Source organism: Symsagittifera roscoffensis, chromosome 9, assembly GCF_963678635.1.
Source record: "Symsagittifera roscoffensis chromosome 9, txSymRosc1.1, whole genome shotgun sequence".
NCBI classification, from domain to species: domain Eukaryota; kingdom Metazoa; phylum Xenacoelomorpha; order Acoela; family Convolutidae; genus Symsagittifera; species Symsagittifera roscoffensis.
In genome coordinates, this window is record NC_087070.1 from 47340870 (window position 1) to 47366929 (window position 26060).

The window sequence follows — 26060 nt, forward strand, 5'->3', positions numbered from 1 at the left end:
TAAGAACAGCAGAAAATTCCTGGAAAGACAAAATTAATAAATAAGTTTTTAAATAGCCTCGTATGGTTCTTTCTCCTTTTTCTTCTTGATTTCTAACGAGTTCTAATCATGGATTAAATTTTACGTAATAAAATTTTTGTCGTAAATCTTGCGAAAATGATGGTTATAATTTACGACGGTTTCTATAATTGGATCTTTTGAACTAACATCCGCCAACTACATCCGAACTTTTCTGTTAGGCTTAACTTTTGCATATACAAGAATGCTTAAACGCCTTTATAAAAACTTAAGTGGCAACTTTTTCTACAATTGTGGAGCGATGTTGCTTTACAACAGCAGAATATTTACGGCAAGACAAAACAAATAAACATTCTTTAATATAGCTTCAAATCAATTTTTAACGTTTTTTTCTCCTTGATTTTAAACGAGTTTTAATTATGGATAAAAAATTAAGAATGAAATTTTTTTTTAAATCCTGCAAATTAAATAGTAGTATCATTTAACTTAGCCTCTTGTATGTTTTCCTCGCTTTTTTCTTGATGTCTATCGAGCTCTAATTATAGTTGAAAAAATTTGACGTAAATTTCGCAAATATGAAAGTGGTGTTATGCTACAATTTCTCTAATTGAACCTTGTGAACTATCCTCCGAAAATTACATCAAGAAACTTTTCTCTTAGACATAAATACTGCACATGTTAGTTCGAACTAAAATTTTTGAACTAAAATTGGTTTTTTTGAACTAAAAATAGTAAGTAAATTTTCGAGTAGCCTCGTATCGTTTTTTCTCCTTTTTCTTTTTGATTTTTAACGAGTTCTAGAACATCAAGAAACTTTTCTCTTAGACATAAATACTGCATATGCATGAATAGTTAAATATCTATTCAGAAAAAAAATATTTTTCGAGTAGCCTCGTATCGTCCTTCCTTCCTTTTCTTTTTGATTTCTAACGAGTTCTAACCATAGATGGAATTTTATGCATACAAAAATTTGTCTTTAATCTTGCAAATATGATGGTAGTAATATACTACGGTTTCTACGATTGGATCTTTTGAACTAACATCCGCCGACTATATCCTGAAACTTTCTGTTAGGCTTAACTTTTGCAGATACAAGAATGTTTAAATGCCTTCATAAAAATTTAAAAACAATTTTTTTCTGCAACTGTGGAGCAATGTTACTTTACAAAAGCAGAATATTAAGGACAACGCAAAACAAAACAGCATCCTTTAAAGTTAGCTTCATATTGTTTTCTCCCGTTTTTTATTTCTTGATTTATAACGAGTTCTAATTATGGATAAAAAATTATGGTTGAAAAACTTCGTAAATCTTACAAAATGATGGTAGTAGTATGCTACAACTTTTTCATTGAATCTTTTGAACCAACCTCCGTCAGTTAGAACGAGAAAATTTTCTGCTAGGCTCTTTGTTGCATTTGAATGAATGATTAAACACCTTAATAACATTGATTGAATTGTTTTTGCAACTGTGGATTGATGTTGCTATACAACAGCAGAATATTAACGGCAAGACAAAACAAATAAACATCCTTCAGTGTATCTTCATATCTTCTTCCCCGTTTTTTCTTCTTGATTTATAACGAGTTTTTTTTATGGATAAAAATTTTGAATGAAAATTTTTTCTTAATTCTTGCAAATTAAAGTAATATCATTTAACTTAGCCTCTTGTAAGTTTTCCTTGCTTTTACTTTTTGATGTCTATGGTGCTCTAATTATAGTTGAAAAAATTTGTCGTAAATTTTGCAAATATGAAAGTGGTGTTATGCTACAATTTCTTTAATTGAATCTTGCGAACTATCCTCCGAAAATTACATCGAGAAACTTTTCTGTTAGGCATAACTTTTGCATATGCATGAATAATTAAATGTCTATACAGGGAAAAAAAAGAAACATTTTCCGGCAATTGTGGATTGATATTGCTTTACAACAGCAGAATTTTACTGGCCAGACAAAAATAGTAAGTAAATTTTCGAGAAGCCTCGTATCGTTTTTTCTCCTTTTTCTTTTTGATTTCTAACGAGTTCTAACCATAGACAGAAATTTATGTATACAAAAATTTGTCTTCAATCCTGCAAAAATGATGGAAGTAAAATACTACGGTTTCTATGATTGGATCTTTTGAACTAACATCCGCCAACTTAATCCAGAAACTTTTCTGTTAGGCCTAACTTTTGCAGATACAAGAATGTTTAAATGCCTTTAAAAAAATTTTTAAAAAATTCTTTTTTCTGCAACTGTAGAGCGATATTGCTTTACAAAAGCAGAATATTAAGGACAACACAAAACAAATGAACATCATTTCAAGTTAGCTTCATATCGTTTTTTCCCGTTTTTTCTTCTTGATTTATAACGAGTTCTAATTATGAATAAAAAATTATGGATGAAAAACTTTTACGTAAATCTTACAAATATGATGGTAGTAGTATGCTACAACTTTTTGATTGAATCTTTTGAACCAACCTCCGCCAGTTAGATTGAAAAAAATTTCTGCTAGGCTTATCTTTGCATTTGAATGAATGATTAAACACCTTTATCACAAAGAACATTGAACTTTTTTTGCAACTGTGGATTGATGTTGCTTTGAGACAGCAGAAAATTACTGGCAAGACATTTTAGGCAAAAAATCTTTCAAAGTAGCCTCGTATCGTTCTTTCTCCTTTTTTTTCTTGATTTCTAACGAATTCTTATCATGGATGGAATTTAATGTATAAAAATTTTGTCGTCAATCTTGCAAGTATGATAGTAGTAACATACCACAGTTTCTATAATTGGTTTTTTTGAACTAAAATCCGCCAACTACATCCAGAAACTTTTCTGTTAGGCTTAACTTTTGCTTATACAAGAATTTTAAACTCCTTTAGAAAAAGGTTTTTCAAAAAAAGTTTTCTACAGTTGTGGATCGATGTTGCTTTACAACAGCAGCAAGTTAACGGCAAAACTTAATAAAAAAAATCCTTTAAATTAGCCTAATTTAGTTTTTTTCCTCGTTTTTTCTTCTTGTTTTTAATGAATAATAATTTTGATAAAATATTATGGATGAAAATTTTTTCTTAGTTCTTGCAAATTAAAGTAAAATCATTTAAATTAGCCTCTTTTAATTTTTCTTTGCTTTTGTTTCTTGATTTCTAACGAGCTCTAATTATAATTGGAATAAGTTGTCGTAAATTTTGCAAATGAGGTTGTAGTAATACGCTACGATTTCTTTGATTAAATCTTGTGAACTATCCTCCAAAAATTACATCGAGAAACTTTTCTGTTAGGCATAGCTTTTGCATATGCATGAAAAATTAAATGTCTATCTACACGGGGGAAAATTGAAAAATTTTCCTGCACTTGTGGATTGACATTGCTTTACAACAGCAGAATTATACTGGTAAGTGAAATTAATAGGTAAATTTTTGAGTAGCCTCGTGCCGTTCTTTCTCCTTTTTCTTCTTGATTTCTAACGATTTCTAACCATGGATGGAAATTTATGTATACAACAATTTGTCTTCAATCTTGCAAATATGATGGTAGATGTATACTACGGTTTCTCTAATTGGATCTTTTGAACTAACATCCGCCAACTATATCCAGACAATTTTCTGTTAGGCATAACTTTTGCATATGCTAAAAGGTAAATGTCTTTATGAGGAAGAAGAATGAAAATTCTTCCTGCAATTGTAGATTGATTTTGAGTAAGAACAGCAGAAGATTACTGGCAAGACAAAATCAATTAAACAAATTTTTGAGTAGCCTCGTATGGTTCTTTCCCCTTTTTCTTCTTGATTTCTAAAGAGTTCTATTCATGGATGAAATATTACGTATGAAAAATTTGTCGTAAATCTTGGGAAAACGATGGTAGTAATATACGACGGTTTCTATAATTGGATCTTTTGAACTAACATTCGCCAACTACATCCGGAAACTTTTCTTTTAGGCTTATCTTTTCCATATACAAGAATGTTTAAACGCTTTTATAAAAAATTAAGAAACAACTTTTTTCTGCAATTGTGGAGCAATATTGCTTTACAACGGCAGATTATTAACGACAAGACAAAAAAAACTTCGCTTAATGTAGCTTCATATCGTTTTTTTTCGGTTTTTCTTCTTGCTTCATAATGAGGGTTAATTTTGGAGAAAAAATATTGGATGAAAATTTTTTCTGAATTCTTACAATTTAAAGTAATATCATTTAACTTAGCCTCTTGTAAGTTTTCCTCGCTTTTACTTGTTGATGTCTAACGAGCTCTATTTATAGTTGAAAAAGTTTGTCGTAAATTTTGAAAATTTGATGGTGGTATTATGCTACGATTTATTTATTAGAATCTTGTGTTTTATCCTCCGAAAATTACATCGAGAAACTTTTCTGTTAGGCATAACTTTTGCATATGAATGAATAGTTAAACGTCTATGCAGTGAAAAAATGAAAAGTTTTCCGGCAATTGTGTTTTGATATTGCTTTACAGCAGCAGAATTTTACTGGCAAGTCAAAATTAATAAATAAATTTTCGAGTAGCCTCGTATCGTTCTTTCTCCTTTTCTTCTTGATTTCTAGCGAGTTCTAACCATAGATATAATTTTATGTATAAAAAGTTTGTCCACAATTTTGCAAATATGATGGTAGTAATATACTACGGTTCTTATAGTTGGATCTTTTGAACTAACATCCGCCAACTACATCCGAACTTTTCTGTTAGGCTTAAGTTTTGCAGATACAAGAATGTTTAAATGCCTTTAAAAGAAAATTTAAAAAGAATTTTTTTCTGCAACTGAAGAGCGATGTTGCTTTACAAAAGCAGAATATTAAGGACAAAACAAAACAAATAAACATCCTTTAAAGTTAGTTTCATATCGTTTTTCCCCGTTTCTTCTTTTGATTTATAACGAGTTCTAATTATGTATAAAAAATCATGGTTGAAAAATTTTCACGAAATTCGTACTAATATGATGGTAGTAGTATGCTACAACTTTTTAATTGAATCTTTTGAACCAACCTCCGCCAGTTAGATCGATGATTTTTTCTGCTAGGATCATCGTTGCATTTGAATGAATGATTAAACATCTTTATAACAAACAACATTGAGTTTTTTTTGCAACTGTGGATTGATATTGCTTTAAAACAGCAGAAAATTACCGGCAAGACATATTAAACAAAAAATCTATTAAAGTAGTCTCGTATCGTTTTTTCTCCTTTTTCTTCTTGATTTCTAACGAATTCTAATCATGGCTGAAATTTTATGTATAAATAATGTTGTCGTAAATGTTGCAAATAAGATGGTAGCAATAAACTACTGTTTCTATAATTAGTTTTCCTGAACTGATATCCGCCAACTACATCCAGAATGTTTTCTGTTAGGCTTAACTTTCGCTTATACAAGAATTTTTAAACGCCTCTATAAGAATGTTTTTTAAAATTTTTTTCTGCAATTGTGGAGCGATGTTGCTTTACAACAGCAGAATATTAACGGCACGACAAAACAAATAAAAATCTTTTAAGTTGATTTATAACGAGTTGTAATTATGGATGAAAAATTATGGATGAAAACCTTAAGATTATAAGCTTAATAAACCAAATCATGAGACAGAGGCGAAGCGGAGCATCTCATCAGTTGCGATACAACACAAACAAAAAAACAAGTCGAAAAAAATCTTGTTTACATTCAGTAAAATCGGCGAAATTATGTTTGAATCTAATTCTTTCAAATACTGTAAAACCCAGACATCTCATCAGCATGGGGATTTTTCTCTTATATGTGGGTTACCAGACATGAAAAATTACGACTTCTTCCAGCTTTGAGAAAAAACAAACCCTTGGGTCCTTCTAAAACACCAGTATGGGTATTACATTATTGTGCCTGCAAAAGCATCTCCAGTAATTCAATTAGTTATTGAATAGCTCGCTCTCAAAAATTTTCTAGATAGAATTAAATTGGCTAAAATTACACCTTTGTGTGAGAAAAAAATTGTGTTTTTCTGACAGAAAGGTGTAATTTTAGCCAATTTAATTCTATCTAGAAAATTTTTGAGAGCGAGCTATTCAATAACTAATTGAATTACTGGAGATGCTTTTGCAGGCACAAAAATGTAATGCCCATACTGGTGTTTTAGAAGGACCCAAGGGTTTGTTTTTTCTCAAAGCTGGAAGAAGTCGTAATTTTTCATGTCTGGTAACCCACATATAAGAGAAAAATCCCCATGCTGATGAGATGTCTGGGTTTTACAGTATTTGAAAGAATTAGATTCAAACATAATTTCGCCGATTTTACTGAATGTAAACTAGATTTTTTTCGACTTGTTTTTTTGTTTGTGTTGTATCGCAACTGATGAGATGCTCCGCTTCGCCTCTGTCTCATGATTTGGTTTATTAAGCTTATAATCTTAAGATTTAGGTATGCGCAGACGGCTTCAAGATAACGTGTGAGTCTTTTTCAGAATAGTCGGATATATAGAGTCATAGTGGAACCATTTCAGCAATATCCAGTATAGGTTTTTTCTAGTTTGTCGGTTTTTCGGATCCACATTTATCAAAGTTGTTTTCTCGGAGCAAACAACTTTTACAAAATGATGGTAGTAGTATGCTACAACTTTTTCTTTGAATCTTTTGAACCATCCTCCGCCATTTGATCGAAAAAATTTTCTGCCAGACTCAGCTTTGCATTTGAATGAAGGATTAAACACCTTTATAAAAAAGAAGGTTGAAATTTTTGTTTGCAACTGTGGATTGATGTTGCTTTAAAACATCAGAAAATTACCGGCAAGACAATTTAAACAAAACATATTTTAAAGTAGCCTCATATCGTTTTTTCTCTTTTTTCTTTTTGATTTCTAACGAGGGCTAATTATGGATGAAAAATAATGGATAAAAATTTTGGTCGTAAATCTTGCAAATCTGATAGTAGTAATAAGCTATACACTTGGATCTTTTGCAGCATCATCCACCAATTGCACCGAGAAACCTTTCTCTTAGGCTCAACTTTTGCCTACACATGGTAGGTTAAATGCATTTTTAAGAAAGAAAAAAGAAAATTTTCCTGCAATTGTGGAGCGATGTTGCTTCAAATCTGCAGAATATTAACGGCGAGACAAATTAAAATAATGTCTTTTAAATGAGCGTCATATTGCTTTTTCGCATTGTTTCTTCATGATTTCTAGCGAGTTTGTTTTATCAGCAGAAAACTACATTTTTTGACTGCCATCTAGAGTTTGAAGTAGAAGTAATCCAGTTATAAACAAATCACAAAAACATTGTTCTAGTCTTTTTGAGTTCAGGGCGATCATTCGCTTTGGACACCTCACTTTTTTATGGCTGAAGTTTTCTGCCTTATGTAGTCGTATTCATTTTTGCATAAGCTTTGCAACAAAGTATTGTCAAATTGAAATATCCAAAAAAGCAACTATAAATTTGCAGTTTTTTCAAGTTTATCTCAAACTGGGTTGAGTTTTGTCCAAAAACGGTAAGTCTGAATTGCTTAGAAGATGGCACATCTTGTAGGTCAAAAATCATTTCAAAAATCTGACTCAATCTTTCTTAAAATAAACATACTCGTATCAAGGCAAACCCTTGAAGGCCTCGACTGCATTTCAATTTCTACGGAGTAGTTTGAATGAAGACAATTGATGAAATTTCAAAAAAAGAAAAAAACAAAGAAAATTTTTTGCGTTTTTTTAGTGGAAATAATCGCCCCACATGTGATATAGTTTGCATTTAGCAATAAATTAAATAGTTCAAAATGCATGCCTCAAAAAATTAGAAACTTATTCTAAGGCAGATAAATTCTCGGTAAAAGCATGGAATACATCGCGCTTTAAAAGTCCGATTTTGGCCAAATGGGCAATCTTTAAACCGCCATTCCTTCAGGAAAAATGATCACAGGTGAAATATCTTTGTAAGTTTGAGCTCAAGATAATAAATTTTTTCGAATGATTTTTTAAAAGATGCTAGTTAAAAAGTCGGAGTTTGCTTATAAAAAACCACCCGAGCACAAATATTCTGTCATTTTTCTGCTAAAACATTTAAAATAAATATATTAGAATGAGTCTTCAGTTCAGATCACCAAAAATTCAGAAAACTGTTTTGATTGAAAGTTTGTGTAATAAACCAATTCGCATATTCAGTTTTATTTGGAAACTTTAAAAGCCAAACTTTCAGCTTGGAGCACTTTAACGAAAAATTTGAAAAATCTATAGACTTTTTAATTTTTAAATTGTGTCTGGCTGCGTAGGAGATTTTGTTTATACATGATTTTTGACAAATTGACCGGGTAAATTTTCAATATTTTTCGATCAAATTAATTGAGTCAAACAAAATCAAGTTGGGGATAAAACTTTGGGTCGAAACTTGGCAAAAAAACTGCGCCGTCTTAGTTCTGGTGCTAAACAGTAGTAAACAGTGTTTGTCTTTAAATTTGTTTTACGAATTCAACCTTATTTACAAAAGAGACGTTTGATTTCAGAAGCGCGTAGATTTTGTGTTTCAAATCAGCATTTTAGAAACTGGAATAGCGGCATGAACTATTCCTGTTGTCTAAAATCACGCTTCTATAACCTTCAAACATCATAAAAAGGCTGAAAAAATACTTGAAAATTTTTTGACCTCAGAATCGAGTCTTATGAAATATCATAAAAAGCTCTGAAAGTTTTCAAATTTGCTTTGATGACAAAATAACCACGAGCAAATGTATTCCGTTACTTTCTTTGCCATTCAAAAAAAAATCATGATTCTAAATACAATCCGTCTAGTTTTCTTGCAGGTTTTTTTTGTAGATTAATGAGATAATCTGGATGTCACCCCGGGTTATGGCGATACAAAAAAATGATTTGCTTCATTTTGCCTCTCTATAAAATCATTGAAGAAGTATTAGATAATTTTAATCATAATAAGAGAAAAAAAACAAGTGACAAAAATTGATGCGGTGAAAAAAAATGATTTCATTTGCAGAGTTTTAGAGAATGAATGAATGAAATTTTTTCGACTTTTTGTTGCACTTTACATAGCGCGTTACCAAGTTTTGAAAAAAAAATCACTCCAAATTTTTGTCAGTTTTTGTTTGAAAGTTTCAAATTATTTTTGAAGATTAAAAAATTTATTTAGATACGTTAAAGGGCATCCGGATCACTCAAAGCTTTGCTCTGATAAAAACAATTTTGTTCAAGTTCCCTTTTTTATGGCCAACAAGTGTTTCTCAATGACAAATACGCAACATGTTATCCATTTGAATGAATTTGAGATCTCTACACTTGCAGAAATATCGCAAAAGAGCTTCAAGTTTGTTCTATCTTCATTCTTGTTTTCACATTAATGGTTTGCATATTTATTGTTCGATGTTGAAACTAAACGAGTACTGAAGCGTATAAATTTGAACTGCAAACCAAAAACGAAACTGCGTAATTTATGGCAAATACGGTCGGTGTTTTTATACACATGGCATGGTAAACATGCTATAACGTTGTCTAAAACTATATACTCCATGGTATAAAGCGCATATTAACTCTGCAAATACGCTAAAGCGAGAAGGAATCGAAAATGTTAGCAAACTATAAGTTCAGTTTTCTGAGCATAAAACAGATATTTAATGTCAGTCCAAATGGCGCAAAGTAGTTAAATTTGTTGGTAGAACTCGTTACAATTGTCGATAGTTGCTCTGCGATAAAAAGCGACACTTTCCGAAATCCGAAATCACCTTTTGCCAATCAAAATAGTTCAGATTTTTCAGCCTCCAGAATTTCATATCAACTAAGCTTGACTCTACAGGAAAAGTCTTTGTTTTATCCACTTTCGAACTGAAGCAGCTGCTTTGAATTTTGGTTGCAGAAGTTATGTTCTCGATCAAATTATGACTTGGCCTGTTGCGCATTCCTTTCATTCAACCAAGTAACAAGGGACATTTTGCGGAACTTTATCTTCGCTTGCAGTGGTTAATCATTTGATATCTGGAAGTAGATTTCGTCCATTCAGAAATATACCAACGGAGTGGACAGTCTTGGTGAGTTAAACAGAGTTTCAAAATGGTAAAGAATACTTTGGCAATGGGCCGTTAGGCATGTGGAAACATCGCGCACAGTTGCGTCTATGTTTTTGATTAGAAGGATTGGCAAAAAATCGAAATTTTGACCGGGCTATATATATTGTTTTATAGATGCCAAAATTTTCAGAATTTACACAAATTTACAGAAATATGGCCGATAATAACGTTTTTTGACATTTCATTTGCCAAAATTTTCAGAACTTACACAAATTTACAGAAATATGGCCGATAATGACGTTTTTTGACATTTCATTTGTACAAACTTCAGCTGAGTAGTTAACTATCTATTTATCACTTTTTGTTCTGACTTTCGAAGAAAGTGAGGAATATATATATGCTCGAGGTGGTTTTTTTTTCATTCAGACCATTTTTACAAAACTCTGATTCCTCGGGGGATCGAACTCTTGATCTGCATGGGCCCTCTCGGTTCTGCACACCATTAAACTATCTAACCACCAATCGGTCGAAACTGCTCATTTTATAATTTACATGCGTGGCAAATTATCCCGCACTGCAAAACCGTTCCGAAGTGAGTTGAGGCAGCTAATTGGTTTTATTAACTACATACACAACTCAAATTGTAACACTCTTAAATTTTAAATTTAGGAAAGATCAGCTTAAAATTCATAGTTTTGCAATTACTGAATTTACCAAAAGCTATTCGAGACCAATTTAATGGCAATTGGAACACTCAGAGAGTTGGGCTGATACGAGCAGTCTTGTTTTCATTCAGTAAAATTTCAAGTTCTTAACTAAGATTTTTTACCGGATTTTGTTAAACCATTTGAGAGATATTGTCTTCCTTTCAAATTTACAAAACTATTTTACCTTTGATCATTTTCCAAAAAGTTATAGGGGTTTGAATTTTGCTTAATTGGTCAACTTGGGATAATTAACGCATGATATAATGCGTTCTCATAACGCACAAACGTGCAGTCGGAATATTAAGGGCCTCGCCCTGATATACGAGGAGTCTTGTTATTGTTCTGTCTTTCGATTCGAAAGTAACGGAATATTTGGGTTCGGGGTTGGTTTTTTTTCTTCAGACAAATTTCGACTTTTTAACTAGCCATTTTTGACGGAATTTTTTTATATCATTGAAAAAGTATTGTTGTCTTGAGCTTAAATTTGAAAATATATTTCACCTGTGATCATTTTTCGTAAAACTATGAGAGTTTAAATATTGCCATTTTGGCCATTTGATAAATTTGGGTTAACTAACGCGCGATATAATTCGCGCTATTAACGCGTAAGCGGAGATTTAGTCCGTCTTAGAAATCGTTCCAAATTGGTTGGTCGAAGCTTAGTTGCCGTAATTGATTTGTTAGAAGGAACAAAATCTATCTTTTGTACTTTATATGGCGTGTGGGGTGATGATTTTTATTTAAAAAATTTGAAATTTTTGAAAAAAAAATTTCATTTTGTTTTATTACATTTAATTTTTTTAAATTAAATGTAATAATTTTTGTTTTATTACATTTAATTTACAAAATTTTGTGCAAAAAAAGCGCGCAAACAAACTATTTGATCAAGGAACTTAATTAAGACCACTAAAACACTCTTTTGCGATCAAAAAAACTTTAAATGGTTGATACAAACTTCGAACGAACTACACCTTTGTTGTTTTTGCCGCATCAAGAAATACTGAGGAAAGCTAAGGTGTAGGATGGGTTTTTTGACCAATTTTAGTCAACTTAAAGAAAACTCGTAAAGGGTTAACTGTGTTATCATATCAGGCGCGGAAGTATTCTCAATTTTCTGAATTTTTTCAAGCGAGCTCTTTAAAACATTTTTTAAATCATTTTTGACAAAACTTACTACGCCACACAACAATTCCTAAATCAACAGGCCAAAAACTCTAATTGTACCTAGTTTAAGTTAAGAAGTTGCGCTTTTTCATTAGCACTTCCCCTCTAAAAGCTAGGGACAGAATATATAGGTTTTTTTGAAAACGGAAAACGAGAGAAGAGGCCAAATTTTTGTGAAAAGAGGGTATCTACAAACTTGGTTGAGTTCAAAAAAAAATGACAGAAAAACGACAAAAAAATCCGTGTAGAGAAAAACTGGTCTGATTTAGTCGTCAGTAACAATTCCACCCTGACTATATGTCATGATTCTGAAAAACCAAAGTCTTGGTGCAAAGAAAAATTTGTCATTTTCCGATTGAAGCAATCAAATGATGCATTATCATATGTATAATGTTGAAAACTCAAAAAGTTGGCTTGTCAAGTTTTCTTCAAAAAACTATACTTTGTTCATTTCTTTTTTTTTCTTACTCGCAAAAACAACCAGCGTTTAGCTTTGAGCTAAAATTTCCCACCAAATGCTATCCTTATAAGCAAAACTAAAATCAAAAGAAAATAATGATGTGTTTTGTCGTGTTTGTTGTAAGAGTGCAATGACAGCTGAACTGTAAATTACTTAGATTTTCTTCTGCCATCAAAACAAATAGTCATCTCCTATAATTAGTGTGTTGACGACTGTAGCCGGGTGACCTATGTAGCAACCAAAAATTAATCGCAAGTTTGATTGGCGGCATTTCATCAGAAAAAGCAAATTGATCAGGATCAATTACTCCGTAGTTGAAAGAAACTTTCCCTATCGAACTCCGCGCCATCTAAAGCAGGGCCGTTTGTTTGCTGTACATTGCGGAATCACTTGATTCAAGTTTTTTTTTGTTAAAAACTCTGCACTGGACTTCCTAAGAACTTATGTGGGTTTCAAATTTCAAAAAAGCAAGCATTTGAAGAAAATTGGTACCTACTATGCAAAAAATAATAAATTTGATTCCGCAGTTTTCATTGAAATCCAAATTTTTCATACGTTTTGCAACAATGCAATGGCTATCAATCACATTCCACCATTCGCGTGTCTAGCAGTGTTTCGACTAGCTTGAAGCTCGACTAGATTGAAAGTTTTTTTTATTAAACATTGTATCAACTAACCTAAAAATTGAAACACAAACACGTGTTGTTAAAACTAAAATCATTATATACAAGAAAGTGGTTTAAATCCCAGTTCATTTTGCACATTTCACACTTATTTTCAATATATGATTCAAGCCACTACAGGTCGGGGTATGGCTGATCACAATTAATCTGTTAGGAAGTTTCATTTGCTTAGTTTTTCCATTGCTAAAATTGTTATTTCCCGGAAATTCAAAGTTTAATTTGAACGGATTATAAAATCAGTTTTGTCTTTTTGAGAAAAAAAGCTAGCAAAGTTAAGCTAGTCGATACATTTTCAGGTTTTCAAACTTTTAAGCTAGTCTACTTTTATGCTAGTCGAGCAACCACCGTGTAGAATTTACTTTTTTCTTGCTTCTGTGTTTTGGATGAACTGTAATAAATACTGTAAGGGAATTGGGGTTACGTAGCAATATTTAGACAACCGCGTATTCCTACTTGTCAGTAAGCAGACAAATACTGTTTTAACCAATCAGAATCGAGACAAGGAAGAAATGAATAAAGAATAATTGTTGATTTCGAAAGTTCGCTTTCCAATCTCGATTCTGATTGGTTCATACAGTATTTGTCTGCTTACTGACGAGTAGGAATACGCGGTTGTCTAAATACAGACCGCACTCCGGGAATTGGAAAGGTTGGATTGCTTTTGATCTCAACATCCCTTTGTAAGTCGTTTGAAAGCTTTATTTAGTAATATTACATTATTAATCTTTTTACTTTTTCATAATTTTTTGAAGCATGGGCGTTTTTTTTATTTATCTATTGTGTTTCTGAAAATCATAATGGATGATTTTCCAGTTGAGAAAAATCCGGTGGACAAAAAAATTGGTGTACAATATTGCGGTGGACAAAATTGTGTTGGAATCCTGATTTGCAGAAGGTTTTCAGTTTTTTACTCGAAACTGAATTGCATCGAATCCTCAAAAACAACCTCCTCGCCCTCGACCCTCGTCCTTTCTTCCGACTCTTTTTCCGACTTGTCTCAGAAAAATGCTTGTGTTCAAAAATCTGTTTTTTTATTTTATTCAAACTCCTCTTATTATTTTTGTTGAATTGATTTGACAATTTTGACACTAATTTAGTTGGAAGAAAAAAATTAAAATGCACATACTCTCCGTTATGTCCCCCCCCCCCCAATGCATCTCGAAATTCTTATGGTTATATTTTAAAATGTTATCTGAATTATTATCTGCATGCTGTTCTAGGGTGGTACTGGGTTTTTTTCGAGGAGGGAGGGGGCTCATATTCGAATTTTTTTTTTAGTTTATTTATTTTTCTGCAGCCAGTCAAATTGATTTTCTCAAGGCATCCCAATTTCAAGTAACAATTGTACCTAAGTAATTTCAGTTTTTGTCACCTATTTGTTAAACCTAAATTCAATTCTCCTAAAACCTAAGAAAATATCAGGCAGTTTTGAGAGATAAGTGTCAAAACGTGCTATCTTGAATCCGTTTTCTCGAAGTGTCATCTTGACAAGAAGAATTAAGTCAGAAGTGTTTGAGCTTTTCATCTTCAATGGTAAGTTTTGTTAGAGGCAACTAAAGGTCTTTCTATTTAATGGGGATTTGCTTTTGTGAACTAATCTTTTTGGGGGTTTGAAGGGAGTTTTCTGTTCGCTGAAATCAACAGTCTGTATAATTGTCAATTTTTTTGAGCTAAAATTACAGCATTTATTTACCATTTGCAATGCACTTTGTTTTCAGCATATTGATCTTAAGATTGATCACGTCTTCTGCTTTGAAAAATTAAGTCACAATTTAGCAACCTTTGTAATTTTCTTTTATGCTGTGCTTGGCTATCCAATTGATTTTTATATTTTCTGCGTACTTGGGAATTAAACACGGAAACCTTTCATTTTTACCTGTTTTTTTTCCTCCTTAATTATGAATTGATCATGATTTCAAAAAGTTCAATTTTATTTTTGGTGAATACCAAATCATAAATTGCTGCTGAAATTGTTTAACTGTTTATAAAATTAACGGATTGATTATCGTTTCTCTCCGGGGAAAATTTTGTTTGTTATTTATGTTGGCATGGTGAAAATATAAGCTACTAACTTAACTAAAAGCGTTTTTAATGTTATCGCTAAATGCGCTCAAATTTCGCTTGGAATAGATAAAAACAAGGTACTCATTCGTCAAACTGCATTTTGACAAAAATAGCAATTTTGGTAATTTTAATGAGGTATAGTGCCTTTGCTGTTTGAAAATTTAACGAAACACATTTAAATTTTTTTCGCATTTCCTTGCCTTCTGTTTTTTTTCAGTTAGATAAAAGTATTTATTTTATTGTCTGAAGCAACGTTTTCACTTGTTATAAATATTCTCCTTGTTTTTCGCTCTTCAGACACGAATTAGCGCTTAGCCTAGACTAAGTGAGAAACAGAATTTTTTGAACATAATTTCATTCAATTTACGGAAGACGTGCAGATGAACAATAAATTTAAACGAATTCCCCCGACCTGAGTTCGATTTCCTAAAATAGTAAGTTAATTAACTTTACAACAAAACACCTGGATATAAAAAAAGTTAGCTGTTATTGTTTATCTCAGGTTTGAAAGTCTGTTTTGAAAAGTAATTTCAAAGAACCTTCTCCAAAAATTTTTTAAGCACAGAAAAAATGTTATCTTGGCAAGGTTGAGGGCTTTTTCAAGTTCAATAGTGTAAGTTTTAATTGTTTTATAGGTGGGGGGTGGGGGGGGGGGGGGGTTTGTAGGATTTTCAAAAATTTTTAACCGTTGTACTATGTTTCTCAATTTGCGCAAAACGTGTGACTAAGCCCCACTAATCCCCCCCCCCCTACTCCTGCATGCAACTATCTAAAAATAAGGGCAAAATCTAAGTCCAACTTTTAAACTGTAAACACCCAGTTAAAAGTTTATGTCATACTACCGTCTGATACTGGTTTACGGCTAGTTAATCTTACTATTACCGTCTGTTGGCGTTATGTTTTATTAGCTGCATCTCGTTTGTAAATAGCGTAACAATAAGGTCACAACTCACAATTTCGCCATGTTTCACTTTTTAAAATGGTGTTACACCAGAACCATTCAACGGCAGACGCGATAGCTAAAAGTTATATACAAAAGTTGCAGGTAAACCTTTTTCTAACACTAATAACATCACATGAAAGCGCGCATTTACCGAGAGATTAGTTATGTTTGCTTTGATCCAAATATCAGGTAATCATTATAAATCATCGGTTACGATGAATTGTGACTTTTGTTCTGTTTCTAGCTAATTCAGACTTACCAATAGCGGAACTTGGCGCTCAATCAACATTGATATCTAGACAGTTGGCTTCTCAGATCACACATTGCTGGCGGCTTTTACAAGTCGGATTTAGTTCAAAATGAGGAGAAATAGTGGTTTCTCAATCGGGCGCAAATTGACCTCATCCGCCCTTCCTCCGCCTTTTTTGTTGACCTTTGTGCTGTTTGTTGTCTGTGTGAGCCCCGCTCTTGCATCCGATAATACAACTACTAGTGAGCCCATATATGGAAAGTGTGATCCTAACGCACCCAAAGAGGACTGCAGCACGGGGGGAATCATACTGCCACGTTAGTACCGAAAGTTAAAAGTTATAACAAGAAAAACCAGTGGTTATATTTGAGAAGCTATCGCCCATACTGACAAACTGAAATTGAAATTGAAGTTAGATAGATCATTGCAAGTGGTTTCAAGAATGGCACAAAAAGTAGGCTGTTCTATTTTAGCATTTTCAGCACTATAAAGGTTATAAAGATTGTTAGTACTGACTTCAAAGCTAATTTAAACTTTTAGTTACCTATGGGTAACTAATAGTTTAAATTAGCTTTGAAGTCAGTAACTACAGTTACTAATAACTTATATACACCGCCTTTTTCGCTCACCTTGAGAACTTCTCAATTGATGTAACTTTTGATACCTTGATGATTTTGACCTGCTGATTATTCTCATTTATTTAATACTGCGTTTATTGCCACAACTTGATCAACTCAAATTAATCAGCTCCACTAAAAGGGTCTGCTTAGCTTTGAACGTGAATCATGCTTTTGAAACACAGAGAACCATCAACAATTACAGTTCAATTCTACAGGCGATCGAATGATGCAACTTGAAAAGTTCTTCTCTGTGACCGAACAAAATGATGCAACTTGAAAAGAGGTTCATCTGAAGCTAATCCTACCCCAGGTTTTTAAAATACTGCATATGAAAAATGAGAATTCGACCCAGCTAAACTTTTTTGATATGAAAAATTTGGAAAAACCTCTTTTTCGGTTGGTACCGCGGAACAGAGACAGACCTATGATTTTCTCGAGGTGGGGGGACTTCAAACATTTTGTCCACTTTTTTAGGCCGACTCTAAAATGATCATCCGAGCGGTCCCAAAACTCTATAAAGATCCTATTTGGACAAAATTTTCTGCGTCGCAGTCAAATTTTTGAAAAATGCCTCTTGAAATGCCTCTTGAAATCTCTGAAAAATGCCTCTTTTTTTTTGGCGCGCGCTCCCTCTCAAAATTACACTATGTTGGCACCGAAGGTACCCTTAAAAAACTTCATGTAAGGTACCCTTAAAAATGCCTCTTGAAATCTTTGAAAAATGCCTCTTTTTTTGGCGCGCGCCCCTTTCAAAATTACACTATGTTGGCACCGAAGGTACCCTTAAAAAACTTCTTTGTAAGGTACCCTTAAAAATGCCTCTTGAAATCTTTGAAAAATGCCTCTTTTTTTTTGGCGCGCGCTCCCTCTCAAAATTACACTATGTTGGCACCGAAGGTACCCTTAAAAAACTTCATGTAAGGTACCCTTAAAAATGCCTCTTGAAATCTTTGAAAAATGCCTCTTTTTTTGGCGCGCGCCCCTTTCAAAATTACACTATGTTGGCACCGAAGGTACCCTTAAAAAACTTCTTTGTAAGGTACCCTTAAAAATGCCTCTTGAAATCTTTGAAAAATGCCTCTTTTTTTTTGGCGCGCGCTCCCTTTCAAAATTACACTATGTTGGCACCGAAGGTACCCTTAAAAAACTTCATGTAAGGTACCCTTAAAAATGCTTCTTGAAATCTTTGAAAAATGCCTCTTTTTTTTGGCGCGCGCTCCCTTTCAAAATTACACGATGTTGGCACCGAAGGTACCCTTAAAAAACTTCATGGTTTGTCGTCGAAAATGGATGACATAAAATAAGACCAAATGAGGGACCTTTTGGTTGGTGAGGGGGTGGAGGTTAAAGATGCCCCCGCCCCTGCCGAAAAAATTTCTGCCTAAATCCGCCCCTGCCGAATAACCATTTCGTAAAAAATTAAAAAGCCTAAGAAAGGATTTTTATACTGATTTTGAATTGATTAAAGTTGATTGCTTTCCTACATTATCTCTAAAATTGATTGGAAACTATTTCTTGAGAGGAAGAGTCGGTAATTCTAGTAAGTTACTTATATCAGTATAATGGTCAAAATATTCCTGAAAAAATGATGAACAGTAAATTGCAAACGAATACGTTTTTAGCTTTGTTTTCTGTTAGTAATTTCAGAGCCAGATCCACAATTTTAGCAAGGGGATGACTTCATGGAAATTTTAAACAATCTTTTTCTAAAAGTTAACAAAATTTCCCCTTTTTTGGCGCAATGGCCAATTTTGAAGAAAAAACGCCAAGTTTGTATTTTTGGCGAGTTTTGTAAACTTGTGATCAAAACATTACGATAAATTGGGCGCGCGGTTTTTTTTCAATTTGATTTGTATAAACTGAAAGTCGCTTTTACCAAAATTTTAATGCTAATCGGCCAAATTGGAGTAGTAACAACGGATAGCCTACATGTAAAAATTGAGTATTGCAAGAGTAGCTGAAGAGTTCGTAAATGATCATATATTTTTGAAAGTTCAAAAGGCGTACAAAAATTTCTCATTCTATTGTAAAATGGAAATAATTTTGAAAAAATCCTTTTAGTCAAAAATTTGAGCAATAACGCAACTACAAAAAAACTATTATGTCAAATTTTTTGTTATAAAATATTATAGTCCCACTTTTAAGTCTGAAAAACTAGCTGAGTAAGAGCTAAATTTATGAATTCAAAAAATGATATTGATTAACCCCAATCACAACTTTTTAAAACTAACCATTACCATAGCACTGTTTGAAAAATTGCCGCTTTGTTTGAATTTGGAGTCAATATAAAAATGAACAAGTCTGCTAGAAACTTTGATCTGATTAACTTTTTTAAATAAGCAATCAGGGGATTTTCAAACGCCAATAATTTCACAAAATGTCAACGATTACATCACTCAGATTTTTTTGTTGAAAACTCAAGCTCAGGACAACAAAACGTTTTGAATGATACAAAAAACTTCCGTCAAAAATGGCAAATAAAAAGTCGAATTTTGGCTCAAGAAAAACCCCGAGCACCAATATTCTGTTACTTTCATTGCGAAAGTCGGAACAAAAAGTATCTTAACTGAGATCATTTTTTTTGTTAAGCTATGGGGGTTTACAGATTGCCAGTTTGGCCAATTGGAAATAATTAACGAGCAATATAATTTGCGCTCTTCACTCTGATTGTTCTAAGCTAAATTGAGGCATGGTAATTGGCATATGCGAAGTATATCAATTTGTACTTTGAATAGCGTGTGGTTGTAGAAAATTCTCAAAATAATTTTGAATTTTTACTTGTTTTTTTTTTTACAAAATTTATTAACTTCTCTTAAAAAGAACACTATTTCATAAATTTTAAAAGGTACCGGCTTTGATAGAAGCAGTCTTGTTTGTATTTGAAAGTGATCAAAATCAAAAGCAAGGGCGGATCTAGGATTTTCTCGAGGGAGGGGCAAGGATTTTCAAAAAAAAAATCAAAAATTTTGTCGATCTTGTCTTTAGTTCAACCAAACTGAATTTATGAGCTCTCCCAAATCACTATAAAGACCGCATTTGGTCCAATTTTTCTGCGCGCAGGCAAATTTTCGAAAAAACAGGCCAAAAAGGCATTTTTAGGCACTTTTTGGAAAATTTTGACCTCTCCCCGGTCGCGCTCCCCCTCAAATTTAGTATTGTTCTAAGAGGGGTTTCAAACCAATCAGTTGATTTTCCGATGTGTGCCAAAGTTGAAAACAAAGCTTCGTTATGAAAATGGTTATTGGGACTCGATTTGGCAGATTATTGGTTATGCAAAAATGGCCGAATCTTTTTTATTATCAAATTTCATCTAAATGAGTGTTTTCCTTTTACAGCATAGTTTATGAAGGGTGAAATTTCGGTTTGTAATAGTTCATTTTTTATCAAAACAAGTAGGTTTCATTTCAAATAAAATTGTCGCTTTTTGTTTAAATTTAAATTAAAAAAGAATTCAAAGCTTTTCAGACATTTCATTCTTCTCAAATTTTACTCATATTGGTTTCATTCATATAATAACTTGACTTACAAGTTGCTTAATTTTTGATGAAGCAAAGTCTTATCCATTTTTAAGGTAACAATTTGGGCTCAAATTTGGCAAAGCGTTTGCTTTTTTTTGTTTTCTCCAAATTCTTTGTCACTTTTTGCCTTTGTCAGCCCTATTTGAAAAAAAAACGCGGTAAATTTACAGGTTTTGTTTGGTTTGTTGAAATAACTTAATCAACGTAGTATTTTTTTCTTTGCAATCTTTATGCGGGTTTGATTTGAGTTTTCGGACAAAGTGAACAGTTTCCTCTGCGATAAAGCGTTTTAAGAGGGATGATGGTAGTTTGGTCAAACTTTGCGACAAACTTTTCTGCCAATCAGAATAGAAGTTTTTGCACCTCTCAGTACGGTACAATATCTTGATTTGGTTTTTTTAGGGGGAGGATGTTAACTTTATCCGAAATTCTAGTAAAACTCGAAGCAGATTTTCCAAAAGCAAAGCTTCTTGTCTTTCAAATCAGTCAAATCGAAATTTTGAGCTGCATTTAAGCTCCAATCTTTTGAATAATATTTGTCTAAATTCATGAATTGCCGATTAACTTGATTACTTAAACAACAGATGGCTTACAGGTGTATTAAATTACCAACGAGCAGCTTCCAAACTCCTAAATGTTTAATGCTATTTTGATGCAATTTTTGATGCATTTTTAAGTGAATCTCGTTCAAAAGGAAATTGTATTAAGAAGAAGTTAACTGGAAGCAATACTGCTAAGTTCTAGAGAAATTTTGGGGAAAAATATCTAATGGTCAGATAAGTTGGACCAACCAGCTAGAATAGCAAATACAACTATTTATTTAATTGTCCATTTGTCATCTACTTTTACGACAGAGTGTTAAAAACTAAGACCAAGACAGTTTTTTTTTATTAAATGTTTTTTTTTCGAAACCAAGATAGTACCACACTCAAAACTATCTTTGTTTTTTTTCTGATTTTGTGTGAAAAAGTATCAACCCAACGTCATAGTTGCTTCCCATTCATTCAAGAGTGGCCGGAAAAGAGTTTCTTTTCGCGCTGCTAAATTCATTCTTGTTTTGTTCAAAATACTGCTGAAATATTTGTTTGGTTGATTTTCCGACAAGTCGCTTTCGCCAGCAAAGTTGGGATACGACTGCAATAACATGCTGAAAAGAATCGTCAATAGATTTGTTGTAGTTTCATTCTGGTCGAACCTCTTTGTAAAAATGGTTCAAAAATAGTGAGTTATTCTGTTTGTCTAGAATGGGGCACGCCTGGGGCGGAGATCTCGACTGCCACTATGATTCTCAGAGCGACTGTCTACTTCCTAGGTAAGTAAAGCACTCTTCCTTCTATCTTTTCTATGTAGACTCAAAATGGACATTAAAATCCTGCAACCCCGAAGAAAACCTAACTCTCTCGCTAAGCCATTTTTAAGGAGGGACGTTTTTTAGAGATGAAGTTGGGGAGGGGGGGGGGGGGGGGGGAGGGGGGTTGCGCTCATCCGAAGAGATTAATGAGAAAGATGTAACGTTTATAAAATCTCCTCGTATAGCTTATTTTTGTTTTAAGAACTGCTTAGTACTATGTCAAAACATAATGTTTAATAGGTTTGTGAGAGGATTTTCAAATGGTCCCCAAATTTTCAAATTAGTACCCAATTAAATTGAAAAATTTGTGAAATCTGTTTGATTTAATATGTTCTAAGTTTCTCGTGGGTATCATTTTGCCAGGATGAATCCTTAGTTTTTCCCAGGCCTCTGCTACATGTTTCTCGGAGTGTCTCAAATAGCCGACTTGTTCATGGAGGCGATCGAAGTGATCACTTCGACAACTTCAGTCAGAGTCGTGAAAACATCTTCAGGCGAGTATAAAGAAATCGAAGTGCAAGTCTGGAACGAAACTGTCGCGAACTTGACTTTGATGGCACTCGGCTCTTCGGCTCCCGAGATTCTACTGTCGGTGATTGAAATTTGCGGCAACAATTTCGAAGCGGGAGATCTAGGGCCGGGCACAATTGTCGGCTCAGCGGCCTTTAACTTATTCGTCATCACAGCAATATGTGTGGTTGTTATCCCAAATGGCACGGGGAAAAGTGTGAAGAACTTCGGAGTGTTCACGTGTACTGCAGCGTGGAGCATTGGCGCGTATATTTGGTTGTACATGATGATCGCCGTCATTTCAAAAGAGAAGGTTTGTATGTAAACTTTCAAAGTTATGCAAGAAACGTAGCTCCTGGGTAAGATCGGTCTTTGCTTTTCTATTTAGCAGTTTTTGGAGTTTTGTCAATTAAAGAATTCATGCTATCTGGGTTTATTATGCCGGTTAAACTATGCCAAATAAGATAATACGAAAGCTTTCTCCAAATTTCGAATGAATTCGCATTCAATAAATGAAAAAAAAAATTATTCAACTTTTCGAAAAGTCATGTTTGCTCAAAGGGGATTAAAACTTGAATAAAATTAAGAGGTCTGAATTTGTTCAGGTGGATTGGTGGGAAGGTCTCGTCACTCTTCTACTGTTCGGAGCATTCATCCTAATGTCCTACACGATAGACAGGAAGAACGAGGCCTGTGCTCTGGGCTTCCGATACGTCGGCATCTACGACCCCGAGGATCAGGACGCGACTGTTGCAGTTGCTAACGGGGAGGGAGGATCGGTGAGTCAGTTATTGGTAAAATCGGTGAAAAAATAACAAATTTTTGCCTTAAAAATAAGCCATACGAATAGTTTTTAGAGGAGCTACGGAATTATTCGGAACTGATACGGCTGTCGTTTGTTCACAGTTGTTATGGTAGACGTTTTTTCAAAAAAAATATCTTTTGCAATCAATTGATTTTCCTTTGATTTGTTCCTGTTTTTTGAACTTGCTTGAATTCAGGAAAAAATACCTCTTAACGATGTTGAAAATGGGGCAGCGGTTGACAACAACCGGGCCGACTGTGCGTCACCAGGCTCCGTCAGACTCTCGAATATCGTGAAACAGAAAATGTCGACAAAGGAGAAAATCATGGCCCGAGTGAAAGAAGTCGCCGACAACAACCCTGCAGATCCCGACTCGTGGTTCAAGAGTGTCGACTCGCAGTTGAGTCAAATCATTTTCTACGGCAAGTCGCGAGCTTATTTCCGAATTCATAAAACCGACGTCAACAATCAAACTCGCAAGTACCGAAGATTTCTGGAGGATGCGGTGAATCAGCTACGCGACATCAAAAAAGACTCGGCGACCCGAAACGTCGTGTTTTGTGCCGACAAGAAAGTTAAGTTTCCCGAGTCGTGCGGAAAGGGAAAAGTGGTGATTGAAAGAGCAGGTCCGTTCACTGAAAAGGCGACAACTAAAGTGCATTACGCGGTAGTAGAGAGCGAATCAGCGACAAACGCGGCAACAGCCACGAAGGATTTCGAAACTTCCGAGGGGTAAGTGTCTGTCAATTTTTTCAGTTTCTCGTTCTCTAGTGGGATTTTGTCATTTTTTTGTACATTAATGGTCGGAATAATAGGAGGTTTGAATGAGTTTTTGTTCGGGGAGCAATGGTGAAGTGGCTAAGGTCTCCTCCTATCTGCGGAAAATCGGCCCACCATGATTCGCGTTCGATCTTAGTCAGAATAGTACCAACCCGCAGTGACAAAAATGGATGAAAATTGATTATATGCAGAAAAAAGTTGATATTTAAGACCAAGTTTAATTCGTTTTAATAATTATTATATTTTTAATAATTGCTTACATTACGAGGCCAAACTGTGCTCTGGATAGGAGCAGAATTTTGTGTCTCTAAGTTTCTGGATTCCAAAAACACGTCTTTAAACAAGTGAAATTTTTGTCGGAACGATCAAAGGAAAGCAAAGAACAAAAAAAGAACAAAGGGAGCATCCTTGTTGCGGAATCCGCTTACAATGCACAAAATGCACAGTTTGGCCTCGTAATGTAAAATGCACTTAGTTATCCTAAAATTTCATTCTGTTCAACTTCATAATATATATCATAATTATTCACACCGCCAAAAAATCTTGACTGACTATAACACTGACGGAGGTTTTTCCCTTTAGTTTTTTTTGCTGAAATTGGTGTACAAAATTAATCACTAAATGATGTTGTATTCTTTAAATAATTCAAAGCTGATTTTTTAGAAGCCCTTCAAATGAATGGTTTCCATAGGAATTATATACAGACTGAATTCATATTACTTATAAATTATAAATAGATTCTATACAAGACATATTTCGGTCTGATTTTATACAGTTTATATAGATATTCTTAGTAGGGGAATCAGGGGGGGGGGGTTGACGGCGGACGCTTCTTTTTCGGGGATTCGACTTTTTGCCGATTCAAAGGGCCCCCCTTTGCACTATTTTGGGCTATCAATTTTTGGTTGACTGACCTTAACATTTTTCTAATGTCACCTTTGACGCCAATATATATTAAATTTGAGAGGGACCGCGCGCCAAAAAAAACCCATTTTTTTGGTCGAAGTTTTCCAAAATGTGCATTAAAAACGCCTTTTTTTATCTTCTTTTTTCTGAAAAACTTGCCTGCGCAGGCGCAGAAAAATTTGTCAATATAGGGTCTTTATAGTGGTCGGAAAGCTCAGAAAATCAATTTAGTCGACCTAAAAACAGGTCGATAAAATTTTCAAAATTTTTGTGAAAATCCGCCCCCCCCCCTCTAGAGAAAATCCTAGATCCGCGCCTGCATATTATTGACAGAGTATCCACAGAATAACAACACATAACAGGTATTAGTAAAAATGTTGAGAAGGTTTGGGAATATAAAACTGATTGTTTTTAGACTTTAAAATCCGTTCCTCTTGTTGATTAAAAAATACTTTTATCTGTGTAGAAACGATTATAGCTCGCAAAATGGAAATTAGTCGCAGGATAAATCGGCTCTTTATTCACAATTGTGCAGTAAAACATCCGTTTTCAATTAGTAGGATTTTGTCACTGCAATAAAAAATATTAAGTATGATTCTAAGCAGGAGAATAGCAAGCAATTCTCCTTGAAAATTTGAACAGTTTGTAAGCTGTTCTTCTACCTCCAGGATAACTTATGTTACTTACACATGAAAGCAAAGATATCCGGTTGCTGTGCAAATAGCAGAGATTTCGACCAAGATAATTAAAAAAAAACTTTAAACTAAGATTTTCTTTTTTCTCAAGTTAATGAAAGTTATTCTTCAGAAAAATTTGACCGAAAAACAATTAGAAGTAATAAAAGCTAGAAGAGCGTTGATATTCAGCCAAATTGAAATGAGAATTTTTCATTGAGTTGATTCAATTTTCAATTTGAGTTGATTCATCCAATTTTATCTCAATTCGTGAAATTTTTTGTAATTTAGTCTAAAAATCGAAACTATTCAGAGCAGTTTTTCACAACATACACAAAAAAATTTCACATTTTCATTTTAGAATGTAAATTACGGCTACAAAGGGTTTTAATACTGCTTTTGACACACACTACGAGTATTTTTGAGGTAATCAAAACTGGCTGAAAAAAACTAACTCAACACTAAAGTTCCGTCCCATTTTTCGAAGATAAAATTACCTCAAACACTACATCAAACAGCTTAAAAGTTAATGTTTACTTGAACAACTTTAAATGGACTGTAACGGTACCTAAAAAACATAATGACTTCAAAAAACTACATTTAAAAAACTTTTAAGATAATTCTTACACGTACGTTTTAAAAATCCAATTAGAAAATTTAGGT

The 26060-nt window shown here is 33.6% G+C and overlaps 1 protein-coding gene across 1 annotated transcript in view; it reads left to right on the forward strand.

The window, feature by feature from the left end:
- Positions 1-9333: 9333 nt before the first annotated feature.
- Positions 9334-26060, forward strand: part of LOC134854919 (sodium/calcium exchanger 2-like) — a gene marked incomplete in the record, with an annotated part of 56205 nt that continues 39478 nt past the window's right edge. Inside the window, 5 exon segments of the mRNA XM_063871319.1 lie at positions 9334-9983; positions 16228-16550; positions 21615-21683; positions 22109-22545; positions 22838-23004. Coding sequence (XP_063727389.1) covers positions 16343-16550; positions 21615-21683; positions 22109-22545; positions 22838-23004 — 881 coding nt within the window.